Below are 19,997 nucleotides of genomic sequence, written 5' to 3' on the forward strand. Positions count from 1 at the left end.
AGGGGTAGACGTGGATGTTTTGACGTCTTAGATGCGCCGCCACAGTCGCCAGGCACTTTGTGAAAACCCTGGGCGCCGTGGTGACACCAAAAGGCAAAACCTTGAACTGGTAGTGCTGGTTTTGGATGGTGAACCTGAGGTACTTTCTGTGTGAAGGATGCAGTGGAATGTGGAAGTACGCATCCTTTAGGTCCAGAGTTGCTAGGAAGTCCCCTTGCCGAAGCAGTGGGAGAACCTGCTGCAGCGTGAGCATATGGAAATGTTCTGACAGAATGTAAAAGTTGAGCGGTCTGAGGTCTAGGATGGGCCTGAGGGATCCGTCCTTCGGAATCAGAAAGTAGAGGGAGTAAACTCCCGTACCTCTTTCCTGCAGGGGCACGAGCTCTATTGCCCCTTTTTGCAGCATGACGCTGACTTCCTGCTGCAACAAGTGCAAGTGCTCGCCGGACATAGGACGGTTCTTTGGGGGTATGTTGGGTGGAGTGGATGTGAGCTCCAGACAATAACCATATTGGATAAGAGATCTGACCCACCTGTCCGTGGTGATGGACTTCCACATGGGCAGGAACTGCTGGAGTCTCCCCCCGACCGGTGTTGCGTGGTCGGGGGGCAGTGACAAGGCGTCACTGTTTGTTGGCGGTGGAGGACCTGGAGCTGTTATTTCCACGTCCTCTGCCTTTGACGTTGTTGCCACGGTATCCACCCCGACCCTTGTTGGTATAGGAAGGTTGGGTGTTGCTCTTGTAGAATTGCGTTGACTGTGACAGTTGACCCCTCGAGGTGCCTCTATTATTGGAGCGACGAAAGGAACCACCCCGAAACTGCTGGGACTGCAAGGCACCCATAGACTTCGCAGTGTCGGTGTCCTTTTTCATCTTCTCGAGGGTGGTATCAACCTCGGGGCCAAACAGGTGGTCTGGGTTGACCGTCTGGTTCAAGATGGTAGTTTGAATGTCTGGCTTGAAACCGGATATCCTGAGCCATGCATGTCTACGAAGTAGAACGCTAGTGTTAATTGCTCTTGAGGCGGTGTCAGCCACGTCCAGAGCGCACTTAATTGAAGCATTGGTGATAAGCTCCCCCTCCTGTATCAACATTTCTGCTGCTTCCTTATATTGATCGGGTAAGTGCTGTAAAAGGGTCTCTAGAGAATCATAGTGTGCCCTGTCATAACGCGCCAGTAGCGCCTGTGTGTTGGATATGCGCCATATGTTGGCTGCCTGCGCAGCTGCCCTTTTCCCCAAAGCCTCAAATACTTTTGATTCCTTGTCTGGGGGAGGAGCATCACCCGTAGTTTGTGAGTTGGCTCGTTTGCGTGCATTGGAGACAACCAGGGAATCCAGAGGCAACTGTCCTTTGATATAAGTAGGATCAGTGGGCGCTGCCTTGTACTTCTTGTCGATACGTGGGTTGATGACTCTTGCTCGGGTGGGCTCCTTGAAGACTTCTGCCGCATGTTTCAACACCCCTTTTAGCACTGGCAAAGTTTTTACAGTTTTTTCAGAGACTGAAAAGGTGTCAAAGAGGAAGTCGACGTCCACTGGGTCAGCATGGAGATCGACGTCGTGATGGGCTGCCGCCCTTTCAATGAGTGCATTGAAAGCTGCAGAGTCTTCTGTTGGGGGAAGTCTTGGCTGAAAAAAGCTGAGGCTCCTGCCCCGAATGCGGGTCCCCAGAATCGCCACCAGCAGACCATGGCTCAGTCACATCTTCTGGGTCTGAGTAGACTGGATAGGTATACTCATCCTCGTCGTTGCCGTCACCCTCCTCCACTTGGGAATGAGAGGGTGAAAGTTCATGTGCCTGTGGTGATACAGGCTCCATAGAGGCAGAGGCACCAGCAGAGTCCATCTTTTTCTTAAGTGGAATTTAGTAATGCTCCAATTGTGGTTCAGGGGTGATCTTTCTCTTAAGGAGAGAGAGTTTGCCCGTGTTGGCGTCGATGATCACTTCTTGACGCTCCGATGGGGGCCCTAGCCAGCTGGGACTGCAGAGTCTTCAATTATGCAGATGACACCAAACTCATCCTCCGTATTGACAAGTCACACCCACGCGCATGATCTGGCACAAAACATTCTCCGATGTACAGTTAATTGGATGAGTCAATTCACTGAAAATTAATCCGGATAAAACGGAGGTCCTGGTCATCCCCACCAGAAGCAACCCTTACTGGCCCCAGGAGCTAGGCGTTACCCCCACACCAGTGCCGGTTGTGAAAAGTCTGGGCATAAAAATTGACCAAGCTTTCCTGGTCACTACAGTGGTCAGCACATGTACAGGTCTCATGAGGCAGTTGTGGAAACTAGTCCCCCTCCTTTCAACACCTCATTATAGACAATTGTGGCAGCCACTATGGTCTCGAGGCTGGATAATGGCAATAAATATAACAAAAAGGGAGAGGAGGGATTAAATGGGGTGGATTCGGTCTCCCCAAATACAATTACATAAACGGAAAGAATCCACACACAAATGTTTCTAGAATGGTCCCCACGGTGGTGGAGAGCACTCCGTGTTCTTTCAATACCCCTCACACACCAAAAGGACCCTTGGTGTCATGCTTCATCATCGAGGTCTTCGCACCCCTCTACGGGGTGCGGCGTGCTACTAACCGACGGAATACGTGGGAGCACTTAGTTTGACTATGTGTGGAGGGGTTATGTCATTAAGTGAGTGGTGGATTTGAAAGTGAGGATAGTGAAAATTAAAAAAGGGCCTGGCACGTGAAGTACAATACATTTTAATGGACCTCCGTGCTGGCACTGTTAAAAGGGTGGTGTTGAGGTGTATATGTATGATAATGTACAGCACCTCTTCCCAGACAGGCTTTTGTTCTGCGTCTCCTGGACTCAAAGCCTCAGTTAAGCCGTCAAAACAGTGACTCAGGTGGCAGAAACTAATCAACAAGCACACCAGAGACTAGTAGGTTTTCAGGGGGCACCTCTAAGGTGCCCTCTGACTTCATGTATTGGTAAATCAGCGTTTTATCAATACAAGATATTGGATACCAAACATCCCTATCTTCAGTGAGGCCATCATGTAGCTGGCGAACTAGTTTTCACCAATGTCCAGCATGTTTTTAAATGGCTTCCCTGGTCACTTGTACTGACAGCAATAGTACTGACCAGCACAGGTATGCCCCTACATGTAGTATTCAGCACCCTGCCTCAGGGCTGCTAGGCCTGCTGTAGGGGCGGCTAACAAATATTCCAAGAAGTGTTAGGGAACATGGCACACAAGGGTGTGTCATGTTGTGTTTTCACTTGTTTGCACCAAGACATGTAGCCTGCAATGGCAGCCTTGCATGTGCTTGGTGAGGGATCCCTTATGATGGCAAAATTCGTGCTTCAGCCCTTCAGAACAGTCTTTAGTACCTCGGGCTTAGGTACCAGTGGCATGATTTACTAGGTAGGGACTTAAAGGGTGCTATAGGTTTTGCCAATGGAGGGGACGCAATTGCACATTTTTGGGCAAGAACACTGGTACTGGGGACCTGGTTAGCAGGAACCCAGTACTCTTCAGTAAAAGTTGCATCAAATTTCAGGTGAAGAGTGTGCGAGTGCTACTGCAACAAAAACCCAGCTCCCTGCAAAGGAGTTAAGCTCTTCGATGTCCGCTGTTTTGTTAAAGATTCCTTTGAAGATCTGTTACTTTTTTTGTCAAAAGAGAGTCTCTGTAGCACAGACTCTGGTCTGCCAGCAGAGGAGTTGGCTGCAATTGCTGTACTTAATAAATCATGCTCTGGAAACTGTACAAGGCTCTTGTGCGTCAGCTTCATGGAAGTGTTTTTTTGGGGTGAGGCGCTTCTCACAGAATCTTCCCCTGTAGAAGGGGCACCTCCTTTGAAAGGAGGAAAATTCTTTATTCATCCAAAATAATGCCAACCTCTTTTCTCGGTTCTTGAGAGTCCTAGTGGAGAAACTACAAATCGTGCAATCCGCTGACATATTTAGGATATAGATAATAAATAGATTGAGTGAGGGTCATCAGTGTAAATCTTCTTACTGCCACAAGGAAATCTGTTTTAAAAAGATATCGCCTTTGTCAGTAATAGAGCCAGTTGCTTATCAGACCAAATATCACCCTGGTCCGGAAATTGAAACAAGCTTTTTACCTAAAAACAGTACAAAAGACACGAAGAAAAGACCTGTTCAAATCAAAGGAAGAGGAAAAATGAAATTAACTTACGGTTCACTGACCGGTTAGAGCAGAGTTCTGACCGAGGACTCCCTCAAACACCAAAGACGGTATAAATCTGAGCTATGGTGGCCTCTAGGGAAAGTAGGAGTACTTAAGCTTCCAACTCAATGGCTGAAGTTTGGGTTCTTTGAAATGAGGTGGATGTTTTACTAAACATGGTTTCTGGCATATGACCATTTTACACTAAATACGGTAAGTTGTATATTTTTACACAGCATACTGCTATTCTAATGTACCTGGGATTCCCAGCCTGACAACAGGGAATGATTCAAGAATGTGGCTATATAAAAGATTTAACTATATAGAAGATCCAATGTTGGAGAAAAAATGAATCAGAAGCATGCAGAAAATTGCAGTTACCCAAGCTCCAGGAGCTTCTTGGAAAGCCAACGTCCTTACTTTGGACATATATTGGTCACTTAGCCATGATAGATTATTCCACTTTTAGGGATACCCCATGAGGATCATCACAAATATTCTAGAGTGGCTACAGATAGCAGGAGTGGGAGGTGGGGGAGGGGGGGGGGTGGTGTGCAGTTTCAATAGCAGTGTTAATCAGGCATTTAATGGCAGAGATCTAGTCATCCAGACCTCTTCCACCAGTGAGGCCAGATTGTATGGACTAAGCCAAATAACTGCATAGTAAGTTTGGCGAAAAGTGTATGAGGAGTGCTATATTGAGCTCAGGCAACAATCAGTGATAATACAGCAGTTCTTACAGGTACTGCAAAGTGGAAAACTGGACAGCTTCTAAGAATAAGAGGCTAAGGAGTAAAGTTGCTACATAGCAAACACAGGCTTCAGCGAGTAAAACTGATGACTATAGAGGTGTAGGCTAGGTTTAGAAGTCTAGAACCCAAAGGAACAAATTTGATTCTCCCATAGAAGACTCCCATTGTACAAAAGCACCTTTTATAAGCAAGACATGAAAAAAGTATGGGGGTGGATGGGGAGTTAAACTGTGGTGAAGAAAATAAAGAATGGCACAGGAGGCACATATGGGAAGAGAGCAACCTTTAACTTAATTACAAAGGATTGGTAGGTGCCAAACTGTACTCATACCCACAACTGCCCTTTTCAGACTTATACAATTTAGTTACTTTAAGGTGACAAACTTAATCATTGTACAAATAATGGAGTTAATATTAAGAATATTAGGAATTGTTGGGAATTACATTTATAAGAGAGTCCTCACCCTGCTGCAAAAGAAAGTAGTAATTAAGGTGGTGCCCTTGATCCAGTTAGTATTGTGCGCGCTATATACAGTGCAGGTATTACCTCCAGTGGCAAATAAGTGTGCTTCTGCTCCTGTCCCACCTGTAGACAAGGAAGATGGGGGTATTTCAGCTGTAAGTTGTACTTCTGCTTAAAGTACTGTGCTACAGTGCACTCCATGGCCTGCCCATTCTCAAGCTGCAATGGAAACCTGCAGGAAAAAAATTCAAAATAGTGTCACACTTAAGATACTTGGACAAATGTTATGGAATAGCAAAGTTACCTTTTTTTTCAAGAAATCAGTGAAGGGCCATTGGCTGATTGTTTATTTCATATACCTTCATTTATTTAAGAATAGGTCACCATAATGGTTATGTTTTTAGCACCAAAAAGCATATTTTGTGACATATGAAATAGAAAATTGAATTAAAAGGCATTAAGCAACAGTCTACCTCAAACCACCCCCAAACCATAATTTGATTAGTACACTGACCTCTATCCAATGAAATAACAGACTTTGAATTTGTATTCCAGAGGCAGACTAGAAACAGACTAACTTGCTTCTATACTGTGGTCACAGGCAGGCGCCGCTACTGGAAACTAGAATAGTCTATTCTGATGTGGTTCTATCCCGGTGTGTTTATGCTGGTGCCAAACCTGGACAGCAGACATGCCACAAAACAGAGAATAAACTGTAGGGAAATTAGTCTGGACATGCATACCTTAGAAAAAACTTTGGAGACAAGACTACTTCTTTAGGTAATAAGTTTGACTGCATCGGATTTGCCCCTTGAGAAAGAAAGCTTAAACCAGATATTGTGTTTCCTACAGCATACTGTAGCATTTGTCACATACCAAAGATAGCCTCCATCCTTCCATCCATTGCAAATACAAACAATACTCACGTCTGGTGGCTGGCAGGACGTCTGGTGACATTGCAGACTCTGTACTTCCTCTTCATTTGCCCACAGTGAGTCACCTCCACTTTCAGACCTGCGGAATGCCAAGGTTATTTAGGTTAGTCCCCTCAGTAGGTATTGGAACTTCTATCAAATGTACTTAACATGAAGTTCAAAGGCTTACATTCTTGGACAGATCGGTCCTAGCTCATAGGTACATAAATAAAATACAACTAAGCTGGAGAACAGAGACATTGGTTGTAACAGACTCCGGACAAATCCCCTAAATCAACATGGCATAACACAAAGGTGGGGGGAGGAGGGAGGTAATCTTTTCCCCTCCACATGTTTATTTTATTTATGTTTTGGGCAGTCAAGCACCAGGGTGGCATCACACTGACAATGTAGGCACTTTGAGTAGTGGGTGTTCAGATATAAACTTGCACTTACATTTATCTAAAACGACTTAACAGTTTGAGTCATTCTCACACAAGGAGCGGCAGCGCAGTTAGGATTCCTTGTACAGTTTTTGTTTAAACATACATTTGTGAAATACCTTCCCAACATATGATTCTTAAGCTTTCCAGTCCCAGCAGGTGCCCCAAAATGGATCATCAGGGCCAAGAGGGTGAAGCTCCTCTTGCTTAGTGTCGGAGCAGGAAGCACACTTGTGGTTGCAGACTAAATGTGATAGCTTGTAGGTTCTACCTAATAAACAAAACTGTTGGCTTGGCACTTTCTGCAGGGTCACCTCAAAATTTGCCTTTGCTCATCCTGTTTTCTGAACACATTTTGTTGACTTAAGACAGTGCCCCCTTTCCCATTGCTAACCAGTGCTAAAGTGCCTGTGTGCTCTACTTTAAACATGGTAAAATTGACTTACACCCAATTAACACCTTTATTTTCTTTGATGTCCCTAGTACAAGTACCCAGGACCTGTAAATTAAATGCTACTAGCACATATTCAGCACTTATTGTGCCACCCTCTTAAGTAGCCTTTATAAACATCTCAGGCATGCCATTGCAGCCTGTGTGTGCAATTCTAAACTGCCATTTCGACTTGGCAAAATAAATCCCCTTGCTTGGCCTAAACCTTCCTTTTTAATACAAACAAGTCACCCCTAAGCTAGGCCCTAAACGGCCCAGGGTGCATTGTATTTAAAAGATTGGACATATACTTTTAACTTTAGATGTTCTGGAAGTGAAAAAAATCAAATTCGTTTTTGCTGCTGCAAGGCCTACCTCTCCCATTGTCTGACATTGGGTTACCTTATTACATGTAGTAAATTATGACTTTTGTTTAGGAGTAGGTAGAAATATCATGTTTGGTCGCTAATTAATTGCAATTTAACTTGTATTTTAAGTCAATTCTGAAAAGGTCACAATTCGAATGTTCCAACCAGAACAGATGGACTGTATGCTGAACGAATCAAAAATTCATCCCAGTCACATATCTAGAATAAATCTGTCGTTTTTAATCCAGGGAAGACATGACTTGGCAGTTTGGGCTGGACTGTTCCCATGAGGAGCAAGCTCAAAACTGATTTGCATATGGCCTGGTCCCAACTGGGTCGCATGCTTAGTAAAAGATTGATTTAACCCACATCTCTTGACTGGTGAATGTTTGATTTGTACAGCCTTCGGTCCATCATTTTAGTGCAACAAGGGCTTCTGCTACCAGAAAACTGCCCTGCTGCACAAAGCCTGCCATGTTCTTAAAAATACTGCTGTACCTTGTTTCTCAGACCAGTTCCTTGAACCCAGAATACCAAAGTAGCTCCAAGGGTCAGTTAGCTCACCTCACCTCCTGTTCTGAACCAACTGGAACACACAAGTTTCCGAGCACTCGCTATAATTACCCAGCTGACCCTAGGCCACTGGCGCAACTGGAACTGCTAACCTCTGCTGAAGTGAGTTCCCGGTCCCTAAGAGAAGACTTCCCAGGTCCTGAACTTTTGGCTGTCATCCGTTGAGCTCCTCCTGTGAAATTCTGAAGCTTTGAACTTTGCATACCAGACTTTGAGAAGGAAACTTTCAGCTAAACTAACCTGGTCCCTGTATCTTGATCAATCTGCACTTGTGATTTTGCGCCAGTCTAGCGAGGCCAGAAGAACACAGTTCACGCTCTCTGCTTCCTGATGCTATTTTTACTTCAACCTTTAAATTGTTTATCTCTTGTTCTACTGATTGGACTTCACTTGTTTTGGTCTTTATTAAAATTGTACTCAATTTTTCTAGATTTGTGTGGAACTTTTCTTGTCTGGTATTTTCCTTTTATTACAGTTTGTGTGCTGCATAAATACCTTACATATTGCCACCAAGTCAAGCCTGACTGCTTTTGTGGCAAGCTACCAGAAAGTTAAGCACAGGTTGTGACTTTGTGGTTAGCCCCGACAGGTGTGGCTGTTGCTTTAGTAGGTTTCAGCCCCCTCAACGACCACCACAATTTCTCAATTACGAAGCTAAATCATGCTTTTTAAGATGCACCTTAACAGCGGTCCCATTTAAAAAAAAGAAAAAAAAAAAGAAAAACGATAGTAGTACATTTTCAACGTTCACCATATCAATGAGAAAAAAGAACACTGAACTATAAACAAACTAGTTTACATGGTTAAAAATGAAGACTGCTTATGGAACAGATCAAATACCTCTTATTTCTTTGGTGAACTTGACACGCTGCGAGTCTGTGAGAGGCTTAGTCTGTTCGTTGATGTTTTGAACGTCCAACACTTCACACATGAACTCTATGACAGGCTGTGCACGGTAGAAAGCGGTGGCAGACACTGAATCAAGATAAGGTATTTGGTTTAAATTGGTTTTCGATGAAAAGTAGCTTACTATCACACAAATACTTTAAAGGTATATTGAAGGTGGGAAATCAATTACATTCTACAACCTAAACAAGGCACCGCTCTTACATTAAAGCCTACATGTGTCAATTCAGTGTCTGCACTATGTAGAGTGAACACTGGGACATGGGAACTCAACTGAACTAAAAGCAATATTTATAAATAATGCTACAGATCAGTTATGTAGCCATTACAATGCATTTATTAAGCATCAACATTAGTTGATAGGTTACTATTACAATTTAGAAATAGAACCTGCAGATCAGAATGCTAGCACTTGTCAACTTCATGTTACAGTCAATAACATGTATTCCACTTACTTGATACAACCTATAGAGTACCACGGATACAGTAGAAAAGCGCCCCTTTTGACAGTTACCCACACTTTGTCTGGTATCGGAAGCAGTTGACAGAATTGCACTGGGTTCCTGCTATCCAAGCCCCCAGTGCCATATCTCTCACTACAACTGTACAATTGTTCCCCCACTTGGTAATCCCTCTAGCCCCCTTTGTAACTCTAGTAAATGGTACCACTGGTCCATAGAGCAAAGAGGCTAAAGAGGGTTCCTAAGGGCTGCAGCATGTCCTGTGCAGCCCTAAGGGATCCCTCAGCACCAACTTAAAACATGCCATTGCAGGCTGCATGCCACAGTGCAGAGAAAAGTGAAGACAGGACATTGCACAACTCCTCTGTGCCATGTCTGGAGGCAGGCATGCAGTTTAGGTACATGACCCCTATAGCAGGCCTCCAGCCCTAAAGCAGGGTGCACTATACTACATGTGTGGACATATCTGCACAAGCAGATATAACCCTGTGATGTCCAAGTTGATTCTTAGATATTACAAGTGAACAGGAAAGCCATTTTTGAGCACATGTGCTGGACACTGATATTTTAGAGTTCCCCAGCTACATGTGCTCTTCAATTAAACTAGAGATGTTTGGTATCAAAGGTATCATCTTATTAAACCCAACTGATTCCAGTTATGGATTTATTAATACATGCACCTTAAAGGTGCCCCCTGAACGCCTACCAGCTACTAGTGTACACCAGCTTGGTACCACAGAGCGGCCACTGACCCCCCTGCAGGAGAGAGCCCCTGCTCTGAGGGCAGAAACAATGCCTGCTCTGGCCAGAGGGGTTGTCACCGCCTCCAAGCAGTACGGCTAAGTGATCAGCATATCAAGGCAGGAGGCTTCTAAGGCCTCTGCTGCTTTTAATATGAGACCCAGGGCTTCCCCCAGACAGGGGAAATGCCACCCCCCCGCCCCAGACCCACTTGGCACCAGGACAGATGGAAACATTAGCGAGTCGGGATGCATGTCCGCCCCATCAGGCTAGTTCCAACCCTAAGGTAGGCTACCTGATGTGGACACAAATTTTAGAAAACCACAATCTTAGTTTTGGCGGACTTAGGCTCTCTGGGTCAGGGTTATGCCTACTTGAGGGAAAGTGGTTTTCTGTTGCACTAACCCCCTCACTTTGCCAGGTTTCTGATGGACTGACTTGATGTGACCTGGATCCCTGCCGATATTGTGCCACCCTTAGAGGTCCTGTACCTTAACACACTGCCATTGCAGTCTGAGTGTTTTGGAGCAGAGAAAAGTGAAGGGTCAACATGGCACACATACCTGTGTTCCAAGCCTGCAACCCACCACTGCCTATGGTATAGGTAAGATACCCCTCTAGCTGGGTGCAGGATAACACTGGGGTTGCATTAATACTGTACCCCTACAGTGTCCAAGTTCATTCTTACCCATTGTAAGAGCAGTTAAGCCATAAAGAGTGTAAGGGGGTTTATCATTACAAACCCCACAGCAACATAATTGCTTTACTAAATTCGGGGAAGTTTGGTAGCAAACTTCTCAGCATAATAAACCCACACTGAAGCCAGTGTGGGATTAAACAATGCACACAGTGGGAATCTTAGCGATGCCCCCTGAAAAACAACCAGCCTCTGGTAAGTTCGACTGGTAAACGTCAGCCTGCCACCACGAGACAGTATTCTGGACCCCCAGGGTGGGAGCCTACGCTTTCTGGGCCCAGAGCCAAAGCCTTTCCTGGGCAGAGGTGGTCGCACCTCTCCCAGGTCAGGAAAATGTAAATTAATACTTGTATAGCGCACTACTCACCCGCAAGGGTCTCAAGGCACTTGTACGAAAACCGCTGTGGAACCCATCCTGGCTTTCCCTGTGAGGCGTCCACTCCTGGGCACCCCCAAGGTGGAGGCCAGGCATCCTTAGCGTTGTGGGGGCAGTTGTGGAAAATTAAGCAAGCTATTGCCCAGAGTTGCAGAGTGGGACTCCATGATTGGAATAGGCACGGAGGCGAGAATTATCAGGTTCGTGGAATTTTTGAGCCCAAGACCCGCCGAGGCGGGGAATTGAACCCTGGTCCCGGGCTAGACCTCTGCATCAGGGTCTGCCGCTCTAACCATTGAGCCACACTTCTCCAGAGCCATCTGTGGCAGGGGAGTTTGAAGGCCCTGCCTCCTTTGTAACATGACCTAAAGCCTCACTTGCTATCAGGAGCAAGCCCCCTTTCTCTCTCACCCCTTCTCGGCGGGAGGCCAGGCGGGGAAAACTTCGAGCAGCCCAGAAGGTGTGCCCACGTCGGCCAACCCCACCCCTTAGGTGGGGGAGGCAAGGTGAAGCCCACTCTACAGTGCCCATCCAAGTAGCAGATGGTAGGCACTTGCCAATCACGATAAAGGATTTACCTACTCCCCACGTGGGTGAGCACACCAAGGGTGTAGTCACACTAAGGTCAGTAGCCCATTAGCTACTACTTCGAGACCCCTAAAGTGCTCCCTTAATATAGTATTTAGGGGTAGCCCTAAACCTAGAAGGAAGATTTATGCAATCTACAAAGGACGAAAGAAGGTGACCAGCAGAGGAGACTGCAGAGAAGAACTGACTTGGCCACATCCCTACTGACCTGTATGCAGTTTCCCCGAGGTCCTGCGTCAAAAATCACCTTGTCCTGCAGCCAGTAACCTCCAGAACACCTGGGAGGACTGACTGCCTTCAACAAAGACTGGATCTCCGGTGAACAGCAGCTCTGTTCAAAAGAATCAAAGAAAGACTCCGAACCAACGGAGGACAAAAACCCAAAACCTGGAACCACCTCTGTACCAGACACCAACAGCCCAAATCAGAGTGTCCCACCGGTCCCAGCGAGGTCCCCCGGCACTCCAGAGTCAGAGTACACCGGATGTTGACCTCTCCAGGACTCTGATGCCGCCAGCAGCCTCTGCACGGAGGCTACCCCCCCCCGGCCGATTGACCAGTAAGGTGAAATCAGACCTCAAAGGGCATGCAACCATCCAGCGTTCCTCGGGAAGAGGACCTGAGGTGCACCTACATCCCTGAGCCCTCCAACTTACCTGCCCTGTTGTTGGTTCCTCCTGGAAGACTTCCTCATCTGAACCTACAACAACCGGCAACTCCTATTGAAAGCAGGGCACCCAATGCCAAATTAGCGCTCCGTACCCGGCCGCCCTTGTGCTGCTGTGGGTGCACCTTGTGTGCTGTGGATGCACCTTGTGTTAGCCCTGAGCTAAACCCTAGGAGCTTTGCTCCCACATCCAAAGATAGTTTACTTACCTGCAAACCGATAACCTAATTTTCTTCCATAGGATTGCATGGACTTTTGTCCTCTGAAAAACTTAAAATGTTTCTTTTGTTTCCATACAAACACCCTGAACACTTTGGTGTCCTAGTGTGATATCTAGGCATACCACAGTGACTCGAAAAAGTAATCTGAAAAGTAATAACAATGTAATTAAAGTAACTGCAAAGTAATTTCAACCGTTTCGGAACACTTGACCTACCTTTTCACAAAGCTAACTGCATTCAACTGCATTATTCAAGAAAAGTACTATTTTACTTACCTGCACCAAGTTCTGCTTGATTCTAAAAATTAATTGAAATTAAAATATTTTTACAAAACAATTGGTCAGAGTTCAGTCTTTCAGTGTGTGAAATCATTTTACCTACACATTGAGTGCAAGGTATGATCCACTTTTACCTCTGTAAGCCTTTGCAGATCCGCTGGACTCTGCACACTATACCGTACTTTGGTTTAGTGTGTACAGAGCCAGCTTCCTACACTACTCCCCACAGGAAGTGGTCATAAAAAGGGGGTGTAGACACCCCAAAGGTAAGTAACCCATTGGCTACTACCGGTCACTGCTTATGACGCCCCGACTTTCGAGCATTTAGGTGGCACACTTGACACCAGGAACTTAGATTAGACAGATTAAGAAGAGAACAAAGTAGAGCAGCAAGTGAAGGGAGAACCGACGACTGCTGTGGACTTTAGGCATCAAACATTGCCTGCCTGCACCATTCTCTACAATCGTGACCAGTAACCCGTCCTGCAGCGGACCAGCTGCCAAGAACCCCTGGAGACTTCCAGCCCTTCGCAAATTGCCAGCAATCTCTCTTGGAGTAGAGAAGCTACCTCCCTGCAGACCAGAGGTACAGAAAACGCAAAGTCCGGTCTATCAAGAGGACACTGTGCTCCTGAAAGTCAGACCTGTCCCCCCACCAAGTGAGGACTCAAGGACCACCTGGAGCCGCAAAGTGTAAGAAAGTGCCCTCTTTGTGCATGGTTGCCCCCACTAAACCGCATTAAAAACAAAACCCAATTAGCACTCTCTGGCTACGGGTCAGACCCTGGTAAATGGTACAAGAGGCACCCAGGGAACTGTGACCAGGGAAGACCTCTAAGGACTGCAGCACTTATTGTGCCACCCTTAAAGGCCCTGTACCTTTTTACACACACTGCCTTTGTAGGCTGCGTGTTTTGGTGCAGAACAAAGTGAAGAGTCGACATGGTACACATCCGTGTGCCATGCCTACAAACCACTGCCCTGTCATAGGTCAGCCACTCCTCTAGCTAGGTGCACTATACCAGTGTTGAGGGTACAGGTACATGAGCCCTGTGTTAATTATTGCAGGGATTTGTTAGCATGAGCTGAAAGCCATTTTGTACTTCTGGCAGCCATCTTGTTTGCCATGTGCTGCCACGTGCTCGCCATGTGCTCTGTCCGCCCTCAGTGTTCACTGCTCTTGTAATCTGCCTAGAAACGAACTAGATTTTGCCTCTTCCACCTTCGCACATGCTCAGAAAGGCCTAGCTAGTAGAATGCACCTGCTTCTCTAGTAGAACTGTCAGGCTATTTTTGTTGCTGTATGAAGAAGTAACTCACCTCCCACTTAGTTGATCAAGCAGATCTTGCATGCCCATCTTAGGCATTTTGCATGCTTACATGAGCCAGGACTGCCCCTTGGTCTTATGCGGACTATGTAACCTTAAGCATATATAAGGCCCCCGTTTTCTGTACTCCTTAGACTGCCTCATTCAGTTGCTAAGGCTTCTGTGTGACGTAGTCTCCCTCATCTGAGGTGAATAAATGTATTCTTTTCATATTTTAGCTTCTGTGCCAATTTCTTCTTTGTTGGTTTAAAAGGACCAAGTATCAGTAGGACACCTGAGAAGGTTTCTATTTTCTACAAATGGCGCCCAACGTTGGGCTCCTCAGAGAAGTGGCTATCTAAGGGAGTGATCTTGTCAGGAGACAGAAATCTACTGTGGAGGACAGGACTCTACTAACGAGGTACTCTGTGCACAGAGATCCAGGGGATTCTCGGTCTCAGCAGCCCAGTATATTTTTGATCTTCCCGATTTTGATCCTCCACATGATGTTACTCGTGACGGAGAAACTTTTTGGCGTGAGTATTCTAAAAAAAAAAAAAAAAACGACAGTTGGGTCATTCAGAACTTGGCAGTTAGAATTTGGACAACCATTTGTTTGGTAAGAGTCGTTCTGCGGCACTTCGCTGTTGGTTTTTGATGCCTTTGATAAGGTAGTTTAGTAACGCTTACTGTGGCTTTGGAATTTGTGTTGGCCAACTTTGGATTTGTATGGGATAGATACGAATAGCAATTTTTGTAGGCAGGTAATGAGGAGATTTTTCTCCGATTGAATTTGTTTGAACGGCGCAACTTACGAAAAGTACCTTAAGCACTACTTTGATTAGAATACTGCATATTCTGCACTATTTTTGGCAGGCCTGTTTCAAGCACACATCAAAGAATGTGTTGCGTTTTGGAGGTACCATACTGAGATGTGAATTAAATTAGCAGGCTCCACTGAGGGAATACCTAAATAGGTTTAGGTATAAAACCATATTTCTTCCTTGGTGACTTATCCCCAGGGAATTAAAATATGACAAAAATACAAACAAGGATACTTATTCTGCGCAATTTTATGAATGGAGAAATGCAGAGCGATTTTTTGGTGTTATGCCAGACAAAGCTAGTGAATTGAGTGTATTTAGCTTCTTGGAAACAAAACAGTCGGTTGGGCTGTTTTTTTTGCAGTCTTTTGGAATACTATTGAGAAGTTCTTCTTGGAAATATGACTTACAACTAGTATTTACAAATGGTTTGGTTTAAGAACAGTCTGTGGACTGTCCTTTGTTTCTGTCCCAAGTGTTTATCTGTGGGCTAAATGTGTGTTTAAATGTCTATGTGGTTCGTGGTTTTACATTGTAACTTCTGTAAGTAAATAGTGATTGCGCTCTTTGTGTAAGGATTGCTAGCCTTAAGCGCGCTGTATTAGGTTTCCTGAGCGTATGACCCCTTCTGTATATGTCTGGAATGAGCTTAATGTGTTTGTATGTGTTTTCTTGCTGTCATCAGTCGGTTAAGCAAAATGTCATTTAATAAATATTAAATAAAAATTAAATTAAAATACAGAAATGAACCATATGATATGCTAAATAACCATATGTTACTATTACATTGATAAGAATAAGCAACTATGCACATGTACAAACTGCTAATGCTTAAAAGATAAAATTAGAATTCACATTCAATAGGAATAAATTGGCCTAAAAAAAAAAATTGTGTGTTTTGCAATAAATAAACTTCAAGCATTTTCCTTAGATACATTGTATTAGATATAAACAGGCAAACACATAGGAGTAAAATTGGATGTTGTTGAACTAAAACACATTATAGAAAACGCATTGAACTGCCTCAGTTTTAAATGGACAGTCATTGTGCTTCCATTTCAACACACGAAAAAACAAGCATTGGAAATGCAATAGGTCTCGCAGCATTAGAGTTAGTGCTTTTAGAATTGTTTATGGGTTTTTTTGTAAATCTTTAGCATTTTTCTTTCCTGTAGCCAATGCTAAAGAATTACAAATAAAAAAAGCCATAAACAATTCTAAAAGCTCTAACTCAAATGAGGGCGAGTGAGGGTGAGGGTGAGTGAGGGTGAGTGAGGGTGAGTGAGGGTGAGTGAGGGTGAGTGAGGGTGAGTGAGGGTGAGTGAGGGTGAGTGAGGGTGAGTGAGTGAGGGTGAGTGAGGGAGTGAGGGTGAGTGAGTGAGGGTGAGTGAGTGAGGGTGAGTGAGTGAGGGTGAGTGAGTGAGGGTGAGTGAGTGAGGGTGAGTGAGTGAGGGTGAGTGAGTGAGGGTGAGTGAGTGAGGGTGAGTGAGTGAGGGTGAGTGAGTGAGGGTGAGTGAGTGAGGGTGAGTGAGTGAGGGTGAGTGAGTGAGGGTGAGTGAGTGAGGGTGAGTGAGTGAGGGTGAGTGAGGGTGAGTGAGTGAGGGTGAGTGAGGGTGAGTGAGGGTGAGTGAGTGAGGGTGAGTGAGGGTGAGTGAGGGTGAGTGAGGGTGAGTGAGGGTGAGTGAGGGTGAGTGAGGGTGAGTGAGGGTGAGTGAGGGTGAGTGAGGGTGAGTGAGGGTGAGTGAGGGTGAGTGAGGGTGAGTGAGGGTGAGTGAGGGTGAGTGAGGGTGAGTGAGGGTGAGTGAGGGTGAGTGAGGGTGAGTGAGGGTGAGTGAGGGTGAGTGAGGGTGAGTGAGGGTGAGTGAGGGTGAGTGAGGGTGAGTGAGTGAGGGTGAGTGAGGGTGAGTGAGGGTGAGTGAGGGTGAGTGAGGGTGAGTGAGGGTGAGTGAGGGTGAGTGAGGGTGGGTGAGGGTGGGTGAGGGTGGGTGAGGGTGGGTGAGGGTGAGTGAGGGTGAGTGAGGGTGAGTGAGGGTGAGTGAGGGTGAGTGAGGGTGAGTGAGGGTGAGTGAGGGTGAGTGAGGGTGAGTGAGGGTGAGTGAGGGTGAGTGAGGGGTTTTGGGTGAGTGAGGGTGAGGGGGAGTAGTTGAGGCTGAGTGAGGGTGAGTCAGAGTGAGGGTGAGTGAGGGGTTGAAGGTGAGGGGTTGAGGGTGAGTGAGGGTGAGGGGTTGAGGGTGAGTGAGGGTGAGTGAGGGTGAGGGGTTGAGGGTGAGTGAGGATGAGTGAGGGTGAGGGGTTGAGGGTGAGTGAGGGGTTGAGGGTGAGTGAGGGGTTGAGGGTGAGTGAGGGGTTGAGGGTGAGTGAGGGGGGGAGGGGTCGAGGGGGAGGGGTGGAGGGTGAGTGAGTGAGAGTGAGGGGTTGAGGGTGAGTGAGTGAGGGTGAGGGGTTGAGGGTGGGTGAGTGAGGGTGAGGGTTTGAGGGTGAGGGGTTGAGGGTGAGTGAGTGAGGGTGAGGGGTTGAGGGTGAGGGGTTGAGGGTGAGGGGTTGAGGGTGAGGGGTTGAGGGTGAGGGGTTGAGGGTGAGGGGTTGAGGGTGAGGGGGTGAGGGTGAGAGGGTGAGGGTGAGTGAGGGTGAGGGTGAGTGAGGGTGAGGGGTTGAGGGTGAGTGAGGGGTTGAGGGTGAGGGGTTGAGGGTGAGTGAGGGTTTGATGGTGAGGGGTTGAGGGTGAGGGAGGGTGAGTGAGGGTGAGTGTTTGAGGGGGAGGGGCTTTATAGTAAATGGTTCATGTTGTGAAGTCTGTTAAAAGAGAAAACAATCAGGACACCATTGCAGTATGTCGATAAGAAAAAAAGAAAACAAGGATCAAGAAAGTACAGAACCACCACAGCCGAATTGTTGCGAGACACAGCAAGATTACCTATTGTAAGTGGCCCTCCATTGCGCAAGCCTAAATCAACAAAAGCCCAATTACGATAAACAAGGAATAATCGCTTCAAAAGTTGCATGCATGATGTGCATATCATATCATCTCCAAATATATAGGAACACATATCATATTGAAAGGAACAGGCACCGTTGAGACATTAACATATGCGGCACAACTAACAAGGAACCAAGCCCCATCGCATAAAAAAGTGCAGGAATGGTGTAGATGCAGTACTAACTCCTGGTTAAATGACAAATGGCCCATTGATGGGGGCAAGCACAGTTGACCTATAAACATAAGTGTCACTGTGTGTGGTGCCTCTATAGCAGTACAGTAACGTACACTATGTAAGACTTGATGATGTAAGTCACTAAGTGTCAACAGCGCAAAAAGGTGATGGGACGCACAGAGTGATGTGTACTACGTGACGCAACAATGGATGACTAAAAGTAAAACCACAGACGGATAAAACGTGTAAAAAGTGCACACTATAAAAATGGAAACACCTGGAAAGCATAACAAGAGTCCTACACTTAGAGGGGTCTATGTCAATAAAATGGTTCCAAAGAGGCAAATGCGGGTTAGCCGGCAACGTCGACTCAGTTAACTCCATTGCAAGCGTTCCGCAGAACGTGCCATTCAAGCATGCACATCCTATATTAGCAAAATGAAGCACTAACAGTACTAGCAAAGTTATGTAACTAAATGGCTCATGAACATGAGACGACTCACTTGGCTAAATAGAACCGGGCCGGGAGCACAGGTCATCCAACCATCACGCATAAAATAGTGCCTCTCATTATAAAAAAGATTACCTTTACGGAGCTAAACGTTTGAAACTCGGCATGGTCACCGGCATATCTGAAGCGAAAGCGGAGGCGCCATTATTTAAAAGCACGCACAACGCTGCGTCGACGGGTCACACGTGCTTTAGAGGATAACAAACACGGAGAAAGGACAACGCGGAAAGGTGAAAAGAGCTAAAGGGGCCGGCCATCTTGTCGTTCCGAAAGCTCACCATACGTTGCTTAGATTCATGGTATAAATGACGTGTTAGTAAACACAAACAAGACGGAGGGAAGAGAGGGGAGGGGGGAGGAGAAATGAGACACGGTGGGAAGGGGAGGGGGCGGAGCGGGTTAAATTAAACTAACAAGACGGACGGAGGAGAGGGGAGGGGGAGGAGAAATGCGACACGGTGGGAAGGGGAGGGGGCGGAGCGGGTTAAATTAAACTAACAAGACGGACAGAGGAGAGGGGAGGGGGGAGGAGAAATGCAACACGGCGGGAAGGGGAGGGGGCGGAGCGGGTAAACCAAGACGGACGTGCACGCGCTTTTAAGCTCAATGCGCATGCGCATTGAGCTTAAAAGTCACGGGCACTGCAAGGAATCGCCACGATTCCTTGCAGTGGATAAAGAGTGGATAAGTCCCAATACTCTCGCTTGCTCGATGCGCATCGACAGGCGAGACCTAAAAAACTTTACAACAGCTGTTTTAACTGCAGCTTAGCAGCAGCTGTTTTGATTATAGGCCACGGAGAGACAGGAATGTTGACTCAGCCAGGATTTTGTCACTTAAACACAGGGTAAAATCCTGCATTTCAGACTGTGGTTTTAAAAAGTTTAAAAAATGATGTTCATTATTTTGGATAACAGGAAAACGTTTAACGTAGGGATTTCCTTTAAGTGTGAAACAAACAAGGACCCCCTGAGAAGGATATGTTTCCTGGGACAGGGCAAACACTGTATGACAAAAAAACAAACCCAGGCAAGACAAAATAGACTGGCAACGTTAGAGTGAAAGAAGGTAATGAAACACTAAAGGTATCATGGAAAATACAATTTAATACATTTGATAAAAAATCATGAAAGCACTCATTGATATGAT

General features: G+C 46.0%; 1 protein-coding gene across 2 annotated transcripts in view; it reads right to left on the reverse strand.

Annotated features, from left to right (window-relative positions):
- The window catches only part of AGO4 (argonaute RISC component 4), a 464,331-nt gene that overhangs the window by 297,728 nt on the left and 146,606 nt on the right, over window positions 1-19,997 (reverse strand). For both annotated transcript variants that reach the window (XM_086956500.1, XM_086956502.1), the window contains exons 6-8: window positions 8,960-9,094; window positions 6,318-6,405; window positions 5,476-5,623 (exon numbers count right to left, since the gene is read on the reverse strand). In XM_086956500.1, coding sequence (XP_086812626.1) covers window positions 5,476-5,623; window positions 6,318-6,405; window positions 8,960-9,094 — 371 coding nt within the window. The remainder of the gene's footprint in view (window positions 1-5,475; window positions 5,624-6,317; window positions 6,406-8,959; window positions 9,095-19,997) is intronic.

The sequence above is a fragment of the Lissotriton vulgaris genome, chromosome 2_1 (genome assembly GCF_964263255.1).
Source record: "Lissotriton vulgaris chromosome 2_1, aLisVul1.2, whole genome shotgun sequence".
Lineage (NCBI taxonomy): Eukaryota > Metazoa > Chordata > Amphibia > Caudata > Salamandridae > Lissotriton > Lissotriton vulgaris.